The sequence below is a fragment of the Pteropus medius genome, unplaced genomic scaffold (genome assembly GCF_902729225.1).
Source record: "Pteropus medius unplaced genomic scaffold, Ma_sr-lr_union100, whole genome shotgun sequence".
Taxonomy (NCBI): domain Eukaryota; kingdom Metazoa; phylum Chordata; class Mammalia; order Chiroptera; family Pteropodidae; genus Pteropus; species Pteropus medius.
In genome coordinates, this window is record NW_024340701.1 from 14,491,575 (window position 1) to 14,509,364 (window position 17,790).

Genomic DNA, 17,790 nt, shown 5'->3' on the forward strand with positions numbered 1-17,790 from the left:
ATCTTAAGGAGCTATCTGTCACTTTAGAATTTACGAAATATTTACACGCACATGCTCCCCACAAAGGTCGGTTACACGACTTTTTAAATCTACAAAACAATTACAGGTAGATAAGGAAAAGGAAAGTAGGGAGATTAAGTGACTTGGCCAAAGTTACATGGCTAATGGGTAGTAGACCTGGGATTAGAAACAGGCCTCTAAGACTACTAAATTGTTTTCTTCTCCCTGATATATGAGTTTGACGGGCAATATCTTTGCCTTTGATATAGGGTATATTAATTCATTGTGCAAACTAGGAAACTTTTACTAGTAAAAAGTGATGCTACATGGAGTGTAGAACACCGAGAGCGAACCAATCCTAAAGTAAACTATAGACTCTGGGTGAAAATGAAGTGTCGGTGTAGGTTTATCAAATTGCAACAAGTATATCACTTTGGTGAGGGATGTTGATAATGAGGGAGGTGGCTATGCATATGTGACGGCAGGAGGTATATGGGAAATCTCTGTACTTTCAGCTCAATTTTGCCGTGAACTTAAAAATGCTCTAAAAAAAAGTCTACTTTTTAAAATAAGGGATGCTATTAATAATCACACAAGGGCAAGAAGAATAAACTGAGACTATCCAGAGCAAATCAGGAAGTATGTTCACCGTACTTAAACCAGAATTCTAAATTGAATTCCTGCAGAGAAATGGTTATTTGGGTTAATTCACAGTTACATTCAAAAACACTTCTTTAAAAGTGTAGAATTATCATTGAAGACTTCCAACAATGATCTTTATAATATATAGTTCGGAGAAAATGAAAAATCCTCACCAGAAGGAGAAGACATTGTGTACGTACCAAGCTGTCCTCGGCTTCTGCGCACCATTTCTTGCCTAGCACCTATGCTCCCAAGAATAGCTTCTTCAAGCTTTGCTCTCATGTCTTTTGATTTCTTAAAGGTCAAACTATTCATTCTTTCAAACACTTTCTTTCCCTAAAATTTAAACATTAGAAAAGGAAAGAAGAGGCATTGAGAAAATTTTCTTCTTCCTTTTCCACAGTTTCCTTTCTTGTTCCTCTTTGCAATGGCATAATAATCACTTACTTTGTATTCAAAGCAGGATACACAGAGATAAAGCAGGTCTAATAGCCTGTTTAGTTGCAGGACTGAGAGATCTGTAAACCACTTTTGTAGAACTGTCTCATCTGCATTCTTGAGAACCCAAAGTAGACAGATCAAAAGGCTTCGACTTGATTCTGCCGAAAAGGTAGTGTGTTGCCTGCCACTCTGAAAATAAAGAGCAGTAGAATGAGACAGAAAAATCAATGACCATTTCTTTTTTTGTGGGTTGTCAGTTGTTTTCTTCTGAAAGCAATAAAAACAAAAATTGCTTAAAATCAAATATTTAAAAACAACATTTAATTTAGACAATGCTTGTATAAGTCATATACTGAAGTTTAGTGAACCTTTCCTAGCAATAAAGATTGTTTTAATCTGTGGTAGAGCTTCTGGCAGATGATAATAGAAAACATAAAGCAAAAAACTAAAAGATACTATTATTAACTAAATATCTACCACAGAATATCAGACATGATGAAAATAAAGGAAAAAAAAAACACAACTGATTCAGTAAAATAAGAGAAATATAAGAATAGAATGTAGTAACAAAATGTTTATTAGGTTTAGAGAACCATTGTTTCCTGCCAAGGGCCACTGACAAAAGGGAAAAGTCTTAGACTGTATAAAAGTAAAAAGCATTTCTACATATAGCATATGAGGTTAAGATGCTATTTTCAATCTGCAATCTGTATTAGTATACAGATTAGTATGTGAAATACAAATGAAAACCTTAGAAGAACTTGTTTACAATACCATTTATTGACTGGATATTTACTCTGTTCCAGTCATCATGCTAAGCTCTTTGTGTACAGTATTTCATTTAGTCCTCCAACAATATTACCAAGCAGGTTGTATCATCTCATTTTACACACAAGGATACAGGATGACAATAATAATGACAAAACATAACAAATTTGAAATATGCTAGACACTATGTTAATCACTTTTTCTTATTTAACTCTCATAATAATTTTATGAAACCATATTAACTATTGTTATTTCTAGTTTACAGGTAAGGAAACTAAAGGCTAGAGATTAAGTAATTTGCCCTAAAACACATATTAAGAAAAGGTAAAGCCAGGATTTTAGTCCAAGTTAACCAGACTCCAAAGCTTACTCTTCAGCTTTATACCACGGTCTAATATTTGGTTAATAAATATGCTAAGTAATAATAAGAAAGCAATGAAGGTATATTGAGAGGAAAGACAAAGAAAAGCTGAACATACTTAATTACTGAAATCATGATCTCAACCTCTATCCTAATCTTTCCTCTGTCCTAGATGATGATAATGATAGCAGCTGACTCATACATATAATGCTTACTCTGTGCTAGGCACTGTCCTAAACATTTTATGCATATTAACTTACTTATCCCTTGCAACCATCGAAAGAGATAAATATTATTACTCACCCCATCTCAGAGACAGAAAACTGAGACACCAAGAGTTTAAGTATTTTGTACAAGTATTCTGCAGTAAATAGTAAGACTGAGATTCAAATTAGGAAAGTTTGGCTCCAGAGACCAAGCCCTTATCTACTATATCTACATATGTATCTATATGTCAATTAATTCACCTACATAAACTCACTTAACCATTATGTTATACTGCTTCGTATCTGGGCACAAATAGCTTTGACTTTCACCCTCAAATCCACAATCTCTCTGAAAAGGAAAATGTGTCTTTATCTAAAAAGTAGGTACTTTATATAGCTGAGCTTTCAGGTATGCATAAATATATTGACTGAATTCTCAATGATAGATTTTTTAAAAATAAAATTTTTATATTATTCTGAATTTGACAAATAGGTATACACTAACATTTCTTATATCCCCATACAAACCGACAATAACACTTGAGATACTGAAATTATCAAAAAATAAAACAATCACACTTTCTATGCATCCCTGTCCAAAAAATAATATTTAAAAATTTGACAAGAAGCTTGAAAGTACAAAGAGAAATGTTTTTGAAAAAACAGAACAAATAGAATTTAGAAAACTGAAAAAAAATTACACAATAACCAAATTAAGAACTCAATGGATTATTTTAATAGAATATCAATTACAACTAAGGGAAGAATTAGTAAACTGGAGGGTAGATCAGAAGAAACAATCCAGCATGAAGCACAGTCAACAAAAACATGGAATATACAGAAGAAGAGTAAAGACATAGAGGATGCAATAAAAAGAACTAACGTACTTTTAACTGGAATACGAAAAGAGGAAACAGAATGGAGAAGAGGACACATTCAGGCAGATAATAGTCAAGAATTTCATAGAGTGGAAGAAAGATGCTGAATCATAGATTTAATAAGTCAAAAAAATACAAAGCAGAATAAATATAAAGAAATTCAAAACTACAGTCAACAGAATGAAACCACAGAAAATCAATTTTAAGGAGAATAACAAAGATGCAAGATGGAAAAAAATTATCTTCAAAGAAGCAATAGTTTGACACAGCTGACTTCTCAAAAGTAGCAACCGAAATGAGAAGACAGTGGTAACAATGTCCTCGGTGTGCTGAAAGAAAACAGAAAACTGACAGAATAGCAAGTAGAAATTACAAAACCATAATTGTAGTGGGATATTAGAATAAGCAGACAGAACACATTAAAGAAATATTTAAACAATAGGATTAATAAATTTGACGCAATGGGCTTAACAGACAGATACAGAACACTGCAAATAACAACTGAAGAATATCATTCTTTTGGTATACATAAGATACTTGCAAAAACTGACCATATACTAGACCATAAAACCACTTGCCACAAATACAACAAACTGAAATTATACAAAGTAAGTTCTCTAATTATGTAATTAGGCCAAAATCTGAAACAAAAGGATTACTAGAAATTTTCATGACTGGAAAATTTAAAACAAAACTTAATAGCCCAAAAGTCTAAAAGAAATCATTATGAACTTTAGATATATTTTGAACTGAATAATGAAAATGCTATGTTTAAATTGTGACATGCAACTAAAATGATAATTAAAAGAAAATGTATAAGCTTTCATCCTTTCTGAGAAAAAAGGATGAAAACTAGTGAGTTAAACATCCACATCAAGAAGTTAGAAAAAGTACCAGAAGGGCAGGGAAAAAATTATGTAAATATAGTATGAAAAAAAATAAACTGGCATTAAAAAAATAAAAAGAAGTTAGAAAAAGAATACCCAAGATAAACCCAAAGAAAGTAGAAGGCAGTAAATAATAAAATTCAAAAGTGAGGATCAATATTGTCCCCAAATTGGTTTTCTATAGAGACTAAAGATGTATACAAATTTCTGTTGAGACTGATTACAGACAAAAGTCTCAAAAAAGCCAGTCACAGAAATGAAAATGTTTATATCTATTATAGTTTATATCTATTACATTTACCATAGACATTTGGAAGACCATAGAAGATACTGGGAACAACTTTGTATGTCACAAATTTGAATAAACTTCAACTAAAATAAAGTTTTCAGAAACTAGTGTAAAAAAAAAGTAGAAAACTTGAAAACTCTTATAGTCATAAAAGAAATTAAATCAGTCAAGTTTTAAAATTTTCAAAAAAAGAAAACTGCAGGTACAGATGGTTTCACCCACAAGTTCTCCAAGTATTCCAGGAAGAAATAATTCCAATTTTAAACAAGTACTTGCAGAGAACAGAATAAAAGTGGAAACTTCCTAGCTCATCTTAATTGTCTAACTTAATATTGATTCCAAAACTTGAAAAAAACATTATGAGAAAGAAAAATTACAGAAAATCTTACATACAAACATATATACACAAATCTTAAACAAAATATAGCAAATCAAATCCATTAATACACAATCATGAAAAAGTTTGGTTTAATTCAGGAATTCGAGGTAGGTTTAACACTAAAAAACCAGTTGAAAAGGGTCACAGTAAAAGATCGAAAAGCAAAATAATGAGTGTCTCAATGGATACAAAAAAAAAGCATGATAAAATTCAACAATTATTCATAATTAAAAACAAAACTCTAAGTAAACTAGGAACAGAAGGGTACATCCATAAAATAATAAGAGGGTACCTAAAAAAAAACGATGGCACATGTGTTTAAAAATGAAATGTTGCAAGTTTCCCCTTTAAGGATGCCAACTATCACCACTTCCATTCAACATTATACTGGAGGTTCTAGCCAGTAAAATAAGTTATGAAACAAAACTGAAAGGAAGAAATGAAACTTCTATTATTTACAGATGATGTAATTTTGTATGTAGAAAAAAAAATCTATACATAAGTTATTAGTTTAGCAATCCTGCTGGAAATAAACATTGTACAAAATGAATTCTATTTCTACACAAAAATGACCAACGAATAGAAAATAGACTTTTTGAAAAAGATGACATTTGTAAGAGTATGATTATATATAATTATAGGTATATTATAATATATATAATAAAAAGTATGAAAAAAATATCAAAGGCCAAAAATACATCTACAAAGATGTACTAGGCATTTTTGGTGAAAACTATAAAAGTTTATGTAGTCACAGACATTAAGGGAGGCCCAAAAAATGAGATTCATCATGTTCAAGGATTAGGAGATTCAACAGTCTAAACATATCAATGTTCCCCCAAATTAATCCATAGATTCTCAACCAAAATCTCAACAGGTTCATTAGTTTTTGTCTATTTATTGTAGTGGAGCTTCATAAACTGATTCTAAAATGTATATAGATTTGTATTTATATAAATACAAAGGACCAAGAATTAGCCAAAAAATTTTTAAAAAATGCATAAGGACTTTCTCTACATGATAGACCCCGAAGAGAAAATGTTCAAAAAGCTCTAGACACTTCAAAAGAGAAAATCCGAATGGCCAGCATACATATGAAATAGTGCACACCCTCATAAGATATTAAGAAAATGAAATACAACTATAAATTACCAGATTGACAAAAATTACAAAGTCTGAAAATTCTAAGTGCTGATGAACATGTGAAGGAATGGAAACTCGTACTGTAGGTTCAAGTATAAACTGAGACGAACCCTTTGGAAAACACCCTGGCATATCTGGTAAGGATGAAGATACACATATTATATGATTGAGCAAATTCCACTCCTAGGAAATATCCTAAATAAAAGTATAATCATGCATATAGGATACATATAAAAGAATCTATGGAATTGATATTGGTAATAACCAAAGATCAGAAACAATTCATGCATCTGTCTACAGAATTGGTAAATAAACTTTATCCAAAAATTTATAGTCAGACAATGGAATGTCATACAGAAATAAAAATCAGTGAATTATAGCTACAATTTGTAACGAATGAATATTAAAGACTTACGGAATGTAAAACTAAACTAAAAAGTAAACTATTTATATATGAAAACTTATATGGTAACACTATAAACAAAACTAAGCAATTACTTCGTTAGTCGGGATAATGGGGGAGCTTGGTGGATAGCTTTGGTACAAAAGAGCAAGCTAAGGATTTCTGGAAACAGCCAATGTTCTATATTTTGTCCCGATTGGTGGTTATAAAGGTGTTCATTTTATATTTTATAAACTTATACACTTATGTTTCATGTATATTTTCATGTGTAGTATAGAAAAGTTTTAAAAAATGAAAAGCGCAGTCAATAAAATTGAGAATAGTAGTCATTTTAAAGGGAGAGAGGGAGTAAATTGAAGGCAGACTGAGAACTTCCAAAGTATTTACAATGTGCTATTTTTGAAGCTGAGTGGTAGATACACTGCTGTATCTTCTATTATTCTACTTTAACTGTACATGAACTTTATATACTTTTTTAATGTATAATATCAAAAGTACAAGTGATGAAAGAAAAATATCAATAAATTAGAATTCACCAAAATCAAAAACTTTTGCACTTCAAATGATACCATCAAAAAGTGAAAAGATAATCTACAGAATGGGAAAAAATATTTGCAAATCACATATAAGGGAGTTAGTTGTACTCAGAATATATAAAGAACTCTTTCAAGTCAATAATAAGATGAATAACATAATTTTAAAATGGCAAATGATTTGAATGGACTTTTCTCTAAATAAGTAAGATAAACGAAAAGATGAGCCAATAAACAAATAAAAAGGTGCTCAATATCAGTAGACATTAAGGAAATGCAAATCAAAACCACAATGAGATACCACTTCATACCCACTAAGATAACTATGATAAAAAAGAGATAAAAACAAGTGTTGGTGAGGATTTGGAGAAATAGGAACCTTTATTCACTGCTGATGAGAATATAAAATGGTTCAGCCACTTTGAAAAAGAGATTGAAGTTTCTCAAAATGTTAATCACAGAGATACCATATGACCCAGCAATCTACTCCTAAGTATCTACCTAAGAAAAATCCAAAAACATACATACATGCACACAAAGACATGTACGCAAATGTTCATAGCAGCATTATTCCTAATGTCCAAAAAGTGGAAATGATTCAAATCTTCAACTGACAAATGGATAAAAATCTGGTATATCAATACAAAGGAATACTATCTGGCAATTAAAAAAAAAAAGAAGTACTGATACATGTTGCAGCATGGATGGACCTCAAAAACATTATGCTTAGTGAAAGGAGCCAGACACCAAAGAGCACAGTGTATAATTTCATTTATGTGAAATATCCAGAATAGGTAAACCTGTACAGTTAGAAATGGATTAGTTGCAGTCTAGGGCTGGGGGAAGTAGGATGTGACAGGCCTATGGGTTCTTACTGGGGTGATGGAAATGTTCTAAACTTAGATTGTGGTGGTGGCTGCATAACTCTGTAATTATATTAAAAACCGTGAAATTGTGCACTTAAAATGGGTCAATCTTTTGATATGTAAATCACCTCAGTAAACTTTTTTTTTTTCCTAAGCTGTCAAGTAGGCTAGCTTCCATAAATATTGCATTTTTCTGAAAGTCTTTTAAAACTTTTAGAACTTGATCTTGCTTTACTGGTAGTTTGTTTCCTCCCTTCTCCCATTTCCTTCCCTTTATAAGGGGGGAAAATTATAGAGGCAGAGTAAATATTAATTTTTTAAACATGAAAAAGTATCAATCTTCACAGATTAAAAAAAAATTCTCAATTATTAAATAAGTGAGAATATTTCTTTGGGCTGATAAAGACTACAATGGATTTAAATATATATATTTAAATGTATATATGTATAATATTTATATATATATAAAATAAGGCAACTTTCAAAATTCTGAATGAGAGAACACATAGCTTTAGACCATAAACCTTGAGGTAATTAATAATTTATAAAACAACTTGGTACAAGATAGGCAATATTCTCCGAACTTAATGTTTCCACAAAATAAATTAAGCTCAGAGTACTTTTGCCTCAGCTAACACAATATTCTCAGTTATTTAAGGATACATCCTTGCAAATATCTGTTCTTCCAGAATAAACTTATGTAGGAGGGTTGATTTTTACCGTTGATGTGAGGAGGAAACTGCCAGGCCTTGTTAGTTGAGGAACTGATGTTCCTGCAATTGCCATGGCAACCGTCTGGCTTATCATGCTTCCGCTCTCACTTTCATAATCATCAGGGGCTATACAAATTGGTCTCCCTCGTTGATTGTGAGTTTCTGGAAAAAAATAATCCAAAAATAAATAATTAAACCCTATGTTTAGCTTGATTAACAGTTATTGAGCATGCAATTCCCCTTCTAAGTCTCCATCACTCTTTAAAAAAAACAAACAAAAAAACCTGTTAACGTGTGATACTTATCCTTAAGATTTAGTTCTTGTAAACAATATTTTAAATATTAACTCATTCCTACAACCATAATTTATAGTTTTGTAGTAAACTTTAACTTGCTAGTAAAAGAAGACCTAATAATTTAAACATTTCTGCCTTCGGATAAGGAAGCTCATGTTAGTGATCAAAATACTGGAAAAAGTACTCAACTATCAGTCCTTTAAAGGCAAGGAGTTGTTTATTTTTGTATCACCAGCACCAGTTGAAGTTCTAAATACATATTAGGTACTCAGTAAATGTTTGTTTTTGTTTTTATTGAACTGGAAGTACTTTATCAGGTTAATTGCTAGTTAAAATGCAAACTACAGGGCTTTCTTTAGAGTGAATAAAAGAATTTAAGTAAATTTTAAATATGAAAAGCAAGAGGAATAAAATTTTATAGGTTCTAATTTTTAAAAAGCAACAAAACTTCAACTTATTAACCTAGTGTTAGCGATAAACATAATTCCTGTTATACAGGCGAATATTAATTTGATTATATGTATATGATAAAATGACATTGAGCATAGTAAACATCTGCCAGGTTTTCCTGTATTCTTATTTCAGATGAACAGTACACCCACACACACAACCTATTTCCTAATAGGTAGGGATAGAAATGCTATATAATCATTATTTTAAAATTCATCATAGGAACTATTTATAGAAACCTTACAGTGAAGTATTCCACATGGTGAAAAGTTCTTCAGTAACCGGGTTAAGTATTTACAGTTTACTTATGTCACTATATATGTCCTCATATTTTTTTTCCTTAAATAAGATCTTTATCCTTGAGATATTTTCTAACACTTTTATACATTGAGATTTGCCTTTAAAAGTTGTCTTAAATATACTAAGTACCTGTAAAATCATACAGCTGAGGAACAGTTTCCATGATAATGCCAATCAGAGGTAGATACAACATGGCCACCCGAGCCTTTATCTGGGGGTCAGAGTACCGTGGGTCTGAATCATGACTGGATAGTAAATTGTGTACCATATTGATGACTTTCCTATGCAATCCAAACAGTCTATTTAAAAAGAAGATGAAGAACAAGCAGTAAGGTCACAGAGATTAGTTAATATCGTTAAGGCAAACAGTAAGTCATGGTACTGAATCAATTTTGTTCAACTTCTTAACTTTGCCACATATTTGTATATATTCCTATAAAACACCTCATTTTAAAATTAATGTCTGTACAAAAAAAATTGAAGAAAAATAAATAATATACAAATTGACTTAGGAGTAAATCTGAATATTTTTTACATTAACTCTTTATTTAGTTCATTTTAATATTAAATAACTTAAGACCTGTTGTGGTTATATTTTAAAGCAAAAAAAGGGAAATCTTAGCAGTTATAAATTTTATTTCATCAAGTGAGATCTCTTCACATTTACCAAAGATAAACTTGTATTTCCTTTTTCTGAAAGAAAAACATTCTATCTAATAGATCATGTCACAGGCTGGGTTTGTGATTGACATCTCTATTTAACTGAACTTCTTTGCTCATATACCTTAACTGGGCACTTACAACTTTTCTAAACTCCCAATCCCCTGAGTTTCACTGGGCTAACACACTAAGAAGGGTCACTCTCATCTTCACTTTTTTTTTTTTTTTTTTTATTCTTTTAGACTGAAGGCTCTATGACCATCAAACCATTCTTATTAAAAATTCACCCAACTTCCACTGGCCTTTATGCTGTAGCTGGCAGCAGTTTCGGATCTTTCTTTCTCCTAAGCTTCTTACCATCAATCTCAATAAAATACCAACTTTTTAAGGAAAGAATAGCCATTCTGAATTTGTTCTGGTCAGATCTTTTGATACATCTCCATCTTTATAACTATCAGATCATCTTTCCTTTTGTCTCAAAAAAAGTTGTACCTTCTCTCAGAAAGTAATCTCCACATATGTGCAGTGAACCCCATCTTTCTTCAATAGTTTCATTGTACCCCCTCACTAAGGTCTTCCTTTCTTTCTTCAAATAAGCCTTCCCTATCTTGAGAATAGATGTTCACTTGAAACTAGTTTCCTTTAGCTTATATAGTACTTTTCTTAGTAATAGACTATTATACGACTTCTCCAGTAGTAACTTCCTGAATGTATGTGTTTACATTTACTTCCTAATATCTACTCCCTTTCTTTGAAGCTAACAATATTTGAATGCTTACAACATGGTACCACACTAGCTTTATTATTTAACAGCTAAATGATTTTTCTAAGATACTTAGCCCCCATTTTCCTACTTATGTATGCGGGTAACAACCTACCAGTGGTTGTGAGAATTAAGTTACATAATTTATGTAACATGCTTAGCACAGTGACTGGTACATTGCCTTCCTCAGTAAATACTAGCTTTTATTTCTTTTAAGATCATATAGATTTAAAAGCTGGGATTTGAAACAGTCTTACTCCAGAGCCTTTGATCTTGTCTGCCATTTAGATTATATAAGATCTAGCTGAATATTCTTTCTTCTCCCTTCCAGATTTTTATTCAGAAAGCTTATTTTTAAATACTGTCAAGAACCACACGTGAGGAACATATTTCAGATTTCATTCTCCAGCTCTCCCTACTTGACACTGTCATCTTATATGTTCTCTTCTCAATGTAGTCTCCAAATAGTTCCCACCCTTCTTCATACTTCTCTCTCATCATTCTTTCCAAGTCTCAAATTTTGGTCATTTGCTTTTTATGTTCTCTCTTTCAACTTTTGTGTCACCAGTGATGATTCCCAAACTTGGGTGTGTATTTCTTATCTCTCAGCATTTACCAGCCCCAGACTTCCACCTCTCTAAACTCTATCCACCCGTCTTCATGAAGCCCTTTCGTCTATCTACGATACTCAATCACATCAGCTATTAAATACATAGTTATGCAGGATCTGTAATATCTATCCTATTCTAGATGTTGGAAATAAGACATTGTCTCTGTTTTAAGAGAGCTTGTTTTCGTAAAAGAAACACAGAAAAATAATTCAACGTTACAAATGTTATAACAAGTATTATTCTTCTACAGATCTATGTACTACAAAATTAGCATTTAATAATAGTATATTGTTTCATAGTCTTAACTTTCTTATTATAATGAAAGATTTTAGACAGCAAATCTTTGATTGATATTAGAACGTATGACTGCCAGAAATTATTCTTGATTACTTAGCAAGCTGATGCAAAAAGAAAAGCATTCCTTCTCAAGGATTTTATCTAAGACAATCAATGTATGTTGCATTTTAACTATATATCACTAAAGAATGTAAAAGAGATGAGATGTGAGTTTCTCACAGTCAATCACTCATTCATTGAATTAACATATATTTGTCAAGTTTCCACTTTCTACCAGACACAATTCTAAGGCACTGAGAATACAGTGAACAAGGAAGACAAAATGCCTGCTCTCCTGAGCTCACATTCTAATGCGAGAAGACAGATAATAAACAAACAAGCAAATTTCAGGTAAGTGCCTTGTAGAAAATAACATTTATATGGTTAAAAATGATTGTGGCGAGGACAACACATCTTTAATTTAGATTGGGAGGTCAATGAAAGCCTCATTGAGAAGATGCTGTTAGAATGGAGACCTGAAGAATCTTAAAGAGGAAATGGGTATGAAAAGACCTGAGGGCAACTGGAGCACTGCTTCAGGCAGAGAAATATGAAGTTCTGAAGCTCTAAGGTAGAATAAGTTTGGCACAATTGAGAAAGACAAAGAAGGCCAGCATGGCTAGATTTTAGTATGTGAAGAGAGAAGAGAGTTGTGGAGTAGACAAGAGCCAGAAATATATCAGGCTTTGGGGACCAATATTAAAAGTCTGGATTTTAAGTGCCATTTTTAAAGCTTATGCTCCCATTGAGGAGTTTTAAGCAAGGAAAATGACATAATCTGATTCTCATTTCTAAAAGATCACTCAGGCTGCTGTGTGAAAAAAGGATTTTGGGAAAGTAAGAATGGAGCCATGACTAGGGAAGTAGCAGTGAAGATGGAGAGAAGTAGCTGAACTTGGGGTAGTACCTGTGGAATTTGCTAATGGATTGGGTGTAGGAAAAAGTGAGAAAAGAAAGAAACAAGCAGCAGTAAAAACTAAGGATATAATCCTGTATACTGCTATTTAAAGCTCAGCCCATATCTTATTTAATTGCATAGACAAAGAAAAGATGGTAACGAACACAATTATCATTGTTTTCTGGACTTCATAGAAAAAAAAAATATCTCCAAGTGTGAAAGACCAACACGTTCTAGCTTAAAGAGGTAGAAAAAAGCAATACATAATTCTTTCATAAATCCTCAGAAACACAAAAAAACCTATTTTAATAGAATTGATCCTTGACATGAAAAAAAAAATCACTGCAGAAACAGCTGACTGTTAGAATTTTCTATTCTTTATATCAGATATTGCTGAACACCTACACAACATCTATTTCCCGTCTTCCATCTTAGGAGAACTCAATTTTTTTCGGATATGTATTCCTCCCGCTATGACTCTGGGGAAGCCGCCTCCATCCCATTTCAGGAGATCCTAATTAGACTAGTTCTGCTACTTAAAGCATCAGTTAGCAAACCATTTTGTTACCAGTCTGAGAAGAGATAAATGTTAATCAACTTATTGCTTCCTTACTTGAGAAGGTCTACCCAAGAGAAAGAAAAGTCATATGACCTAAACACTGTGTTTAGTGGCATAGCTGATTTACTGCTCTGTAACAAACCATGAACCGATACCAGTCTGAGCACCACATTTGAATAGAACTAATCTAATCCACCCAACAACCTGGCATTGCTCTGGTAACTGTGACAGTACAGAATAGCAAGTGAGCCAAATCAGTCCAAACGAAAAAATTACATAGCATTCTTGGGAAGAGGGTTTCCCCTTCTCTCTCCTGCTGGATGTAAACAAGTAAGAATTTCATCTGAATTGCTAGTGACAACTGTCTTGTAGTCATGAGAGGCACTAGCCTTAGGATAAAACATCTAGAACAGGAGAGATAAAGAACCAGAACCCTGATGACACCATTGAGCTGCTGATTGTACTGTTCAAACAACCCTATCTTTCCTCCAATTATAAAATAATAAATTTCTTTCCTTTAATAAAACCAATATGAAGAAAGGTTTTCTGTTTCTTGTAACCAAATATACTGTGATATAGCAAGTAAAAATACTGAAAATGTGCATTCAAATAATTGAGATATATCACTTATTAAAGAAAGGTAATATGTTTAGAAGTTGTTTTCAGAGTGGTTTTTTTCAAACAATAAATCCCCCTTTTCACCAAATGACATCATATTCATATGTCACATGACAAAATATAAAGGTGGTGGCATGCAGGGGTGGAAAGCCCAGAGTTTCACCAACTTAGTTGTCCTCGCCATGCTCCAATGTCTGTCTGCACCCCACACCCCATTCTACATGGAAACCCAATAAGCACCTCTTTAGAACTTTACAGTTCTGCAGAACACAGTGTGAACAATTCTTTAACACATATTCCTAAAGTGAGAAGTTGCCATTATTAAAAAAAGGTATGTCTTTCATTTGCAGAAGATTTAGCCTTTCACAATTTATGGAGCATTGAATATGTCCCTGACTATTGCTAAGAACTTTTGAAACTTCCTCTTTCATTCACTCAACAAATACATCAGAAATCCCTTGTAGGACCCTGGTAAAACCCGTTCAAAGGTATCTCTTTTTGTTCTCTGAAGCTCTTAGATATGAGGTTAAATTGCATTAAAGACTCCCAATAATCCTATTACGAGAAAAATTGGGGGGAAAAAAAGGAATTATTACCCAAATGAGTTATGGTCATACAGATTTTTTAAAGTAACTATTAAGGTGGAAGTACCCTATAAGGATGCTAAACCACAAAACATCAAGCTATTACTATAAATTCAAATCGTCAGACAATATACCCTCTCTTTTCTTACTATATCAATTTCTAAAAATCCTCTAAAAATGTACTCCGTGTTGGAAGTTTTTAAAACCTAAGGATTTTGTTTGTAGGGCAAATTTTCAAATAAAATGCTACATAGTATGATAGCAAATGATAAATTTTCCTCACAAGGAATCAAACATATGACGAGTCTATCCTCCTCAACTGAAACATGCATGCCTACTATTTATCAACAAATCTGAGTCCATCTACTAGACTGCAGAACTATTTTATGTACTGTTAAGAAGGGAAAAAAACCTACCAAATAAACTGTAATACACTACTGATTTTAAGATGAACCTCAAATTCAGAAATGACAAAATATGAAAAAATGTCTTTCTTAAAATTGATGGAATATGGAAATAACATAGGGATAGAACTTAGTAAATAGAGAAGTAAAAGAGTGGGAAAGAGTATTCTTTTGATTCTTAGAAATGTAAGTGGAATACTTCTGTCCCACTGTCCAATATCGAACTGATATTCTACAAGGCAAAAACTGGTCTACTCACCCTTCTGCATCAGGATCTAAAATAACAGCAAGCTCTGTTAACACAAGTCCTGCCAAATAATGCTGTTGGCGGAAAGGTACAGATAATTCAAACATATTTGCAATCTTCTGGTCTTGTACATTGGTGGAAAATCCAGAACTCTGTTTGAGAGTGAGGCAGAACAAAACTATAATAGCTGTGCAATAAAACATCCCACAGACAGAGCATTACAACAAAGAAAATGTGAGCATTATCTGAAAGTGAGATTAACTTTGCCTACAGTAATTTACTGCCTAAGGTTTACTATAGATTACTAACATTGGAGAAAGTAACTGCTTTTACTTTTGCTATAGGAAACTATGATGAAATAACACTTTTAAAGATTTTCAATTTCCTTTTTCTCATAGTGAAACTTTTTCATCTGTTTTTCTTTATTCTTTTAATTACTTAATGTTTTAATATCACTCTGAAGGGAAAAAAAAAAACTAAGTCCAAATAATATATTATGTACCCACTACTGAGTACAAGAGAAATACTCATTGTCAAGGCTATTGGTTTCCAGAGAAATTTCAAATACCAGTAAAACTGTTTTTCAGAGAAAATACTGTCTCTAGAAAATCACTATCATTTTGTGGTCCACTTACTGAGTTTTGAAAAGTTTTTTAATACTGAAAAACAGCATCCCCCAAGACATAGTTCAAGGCAAGAATGTCCTCAACTTCATCACCCTCTAATCCATAATTCAAGACTTTCCATGTGAGGTTTCTTAGAACAATAGATTTCAGATTTCTCTATGGAGAAATCATCATACTGATAAGTAAGTAAAATTTTTCTGGCCACCCTCCCCGCCCCTCAAAAATGATGTCTCTGTCATCTATTTGAACCTGAAAATTATGTACTCTAGTTGGATGACAAAGTGGGGAGGGGAGAAAGATAATGGAAGAAATTCTATCAATTTCTTGGCATAATGAGATGTTCAGCAGGGAGTTAGATGTAAACAAATGTGTATCGTTAAAGGTTTTAGAACGGCACCTATGCTCAATTTGTTCTTTACTGTGTGTAGTCACGTCTTTGGCAGAGGATGGGAGAAGAAAGGAAAAGACTAGCCTCATCCATTTTAGGAAGAAGTGTGTGCTAGCCAGGCAAAAGAGTATATGGAAATAGGCTGATCTATAGATTTCTTGCAAAGGTAAAGTAAAAAGTTGTGGGTGCTCTTTGTTGTTTTCTAAGTGAAGTTTAAAATTGTATTTTAACACACATTTGAGATTAATCTAGAGTAAGGAATTACATTCAGGAATTAAATATCTCAAAAATAAAATTAAGAAGAGTTAAGATCAACTTTAGACATTCATAGCTTAAAGAAGCAGCTTGTTTGCCTCACGAATTATGTAGCAGAATGTTTCACTAGGAAGAAAATCCAGGCTTCTTTAATACTAAAACCATAAAATCTTTTCATCTCAATCCATCTAACAGGATGCATAAAAATTGCTATGATAACCCTTTTTCGTCTTTAGAGTTTTAGAGAAACTACTAGCTGTTAAAGTCAAGTGCCACCCAATGAAAACCTATAAACCTCTATCTAGTTTCCTTTGGGTTTTTGAATACAAGAGAGGCAGGCAGAGCTCTGTCAGGCCTCAATTGCAGTTTGATTTCTCTGCTGAATTATGCTTCATTCTCCCTCCTTTCACAAATATCAATCCCTTATAAACATCCTGCACCCCAAACTCAGTCTGTTTCTGCTTCAAGACAACCCAATTTGTAAAAACATCTAAATAAGTGAGTTTATGTAGGTGAATTCACTCACATGTGCATAAATATCTAAGAAGAGTACAACATAGTAACTAAGAACTTGGGCTCTAAAATAAAGCCAACATGTACAGTGCAGCACAGGAATACAGTCAAAATATTATAATAACTATGTATGGTGTCAGATGGGTGCTAGACTTACCAGGGTGATTACTCTGTAAGATATACAAATATTTAACTATTATGTTGTACACCTAAAACTAATATAAGATTATATGTCAAATGTAATTGAAAAATAAATTTAAAATAAAATAAAGCCAACATGTGCCTTGATTCAAAGCCTAGCACTGCCACCTTTTACTGTGACTTTCAGTATGTTATTGACCTGTGTTTCCAGTCTTTTCATCTGTAAAATGGGGATAGTAACAGAAATGATCTCCCAGAGCTGCTCTGAGGAGCAAATGATTAATACTTATAAAGCACCTAGTATAGAGCCTATTTACAGCTGTCATTCAATATTTACTTATAATTTTTTCCAGTGTTTAGAATGCTTTTCCACAAATGTGAACTTTAAGAATATTTTTTTCCATGCATTTTGCATACCTGAGATGTTGCAGAAGAAACAGAAGGTGATGGTGAGGCGGGTGGAGTAAGCAAACTGCAGGGTAAGTTTAATGTAACATAGTGCTCATGGCTGCAGATGATTCGCAAAAAATCCAACCTCAAGGATACAAGGACACTTGGATTTGGTAAGGAATAAAGTTTTGAAGACACCTTGTAAGCATTGAATAAACAAGAGAACACCGATTGAATATATC

At 32.5% G+C, this 17,790-nt stretch overlaps 1 protein-coding gene across 9 annotated transcripts in view; it reads right to left on the minus strand.

Annotated features, from left to right (window-relative positions):
* DOCK7 (dedicator of cytokinesis 7) overlaps positions 1 to 17,790 on the minus strand; it is a 171,572-nt gene that overhangs the window by 35,978 nt on the left and 117,804 nt on the right. For 5 of the 9 annotated variants that reach the window (XM_039888063.1, XM_039888036.1, XM_039888027.1 and 2 more), the window contains 6 exons: positions 17,576 to 17,746; positions 15,248 to 15,387; positions 9,685 to 9,854; positions 8,517 to 8,671; positions 1,090 to 1,272; positions 816 to 978 (listed from right to left, as the gene is read on the minus strand). In XM_039888063.1, coding sequence (XP_039743997.1) covers positions 816 to 978; positions 1,090 to 1,272; positions 8,517 to 8,671; positions 9,685 to 9,854; positions 15,248 to 15,387; positions 17,576 to 17,746 — 982 coding nt within the window. The remainder of the gene's footprint in view (positions 1 to 815; positions 979 to 1,089; positions 1,273 to 8,516; positions 8,672 to 9,684; positions 9,855 to 15,247; positions 15,388 to 17,575; positions 17,747 to 17,790) is intronic. The other 4 variants (XM_039888091.1, XM_039888081.1, XM_039888053.1 and 1 more) reach the window with 1 other exon arrangement.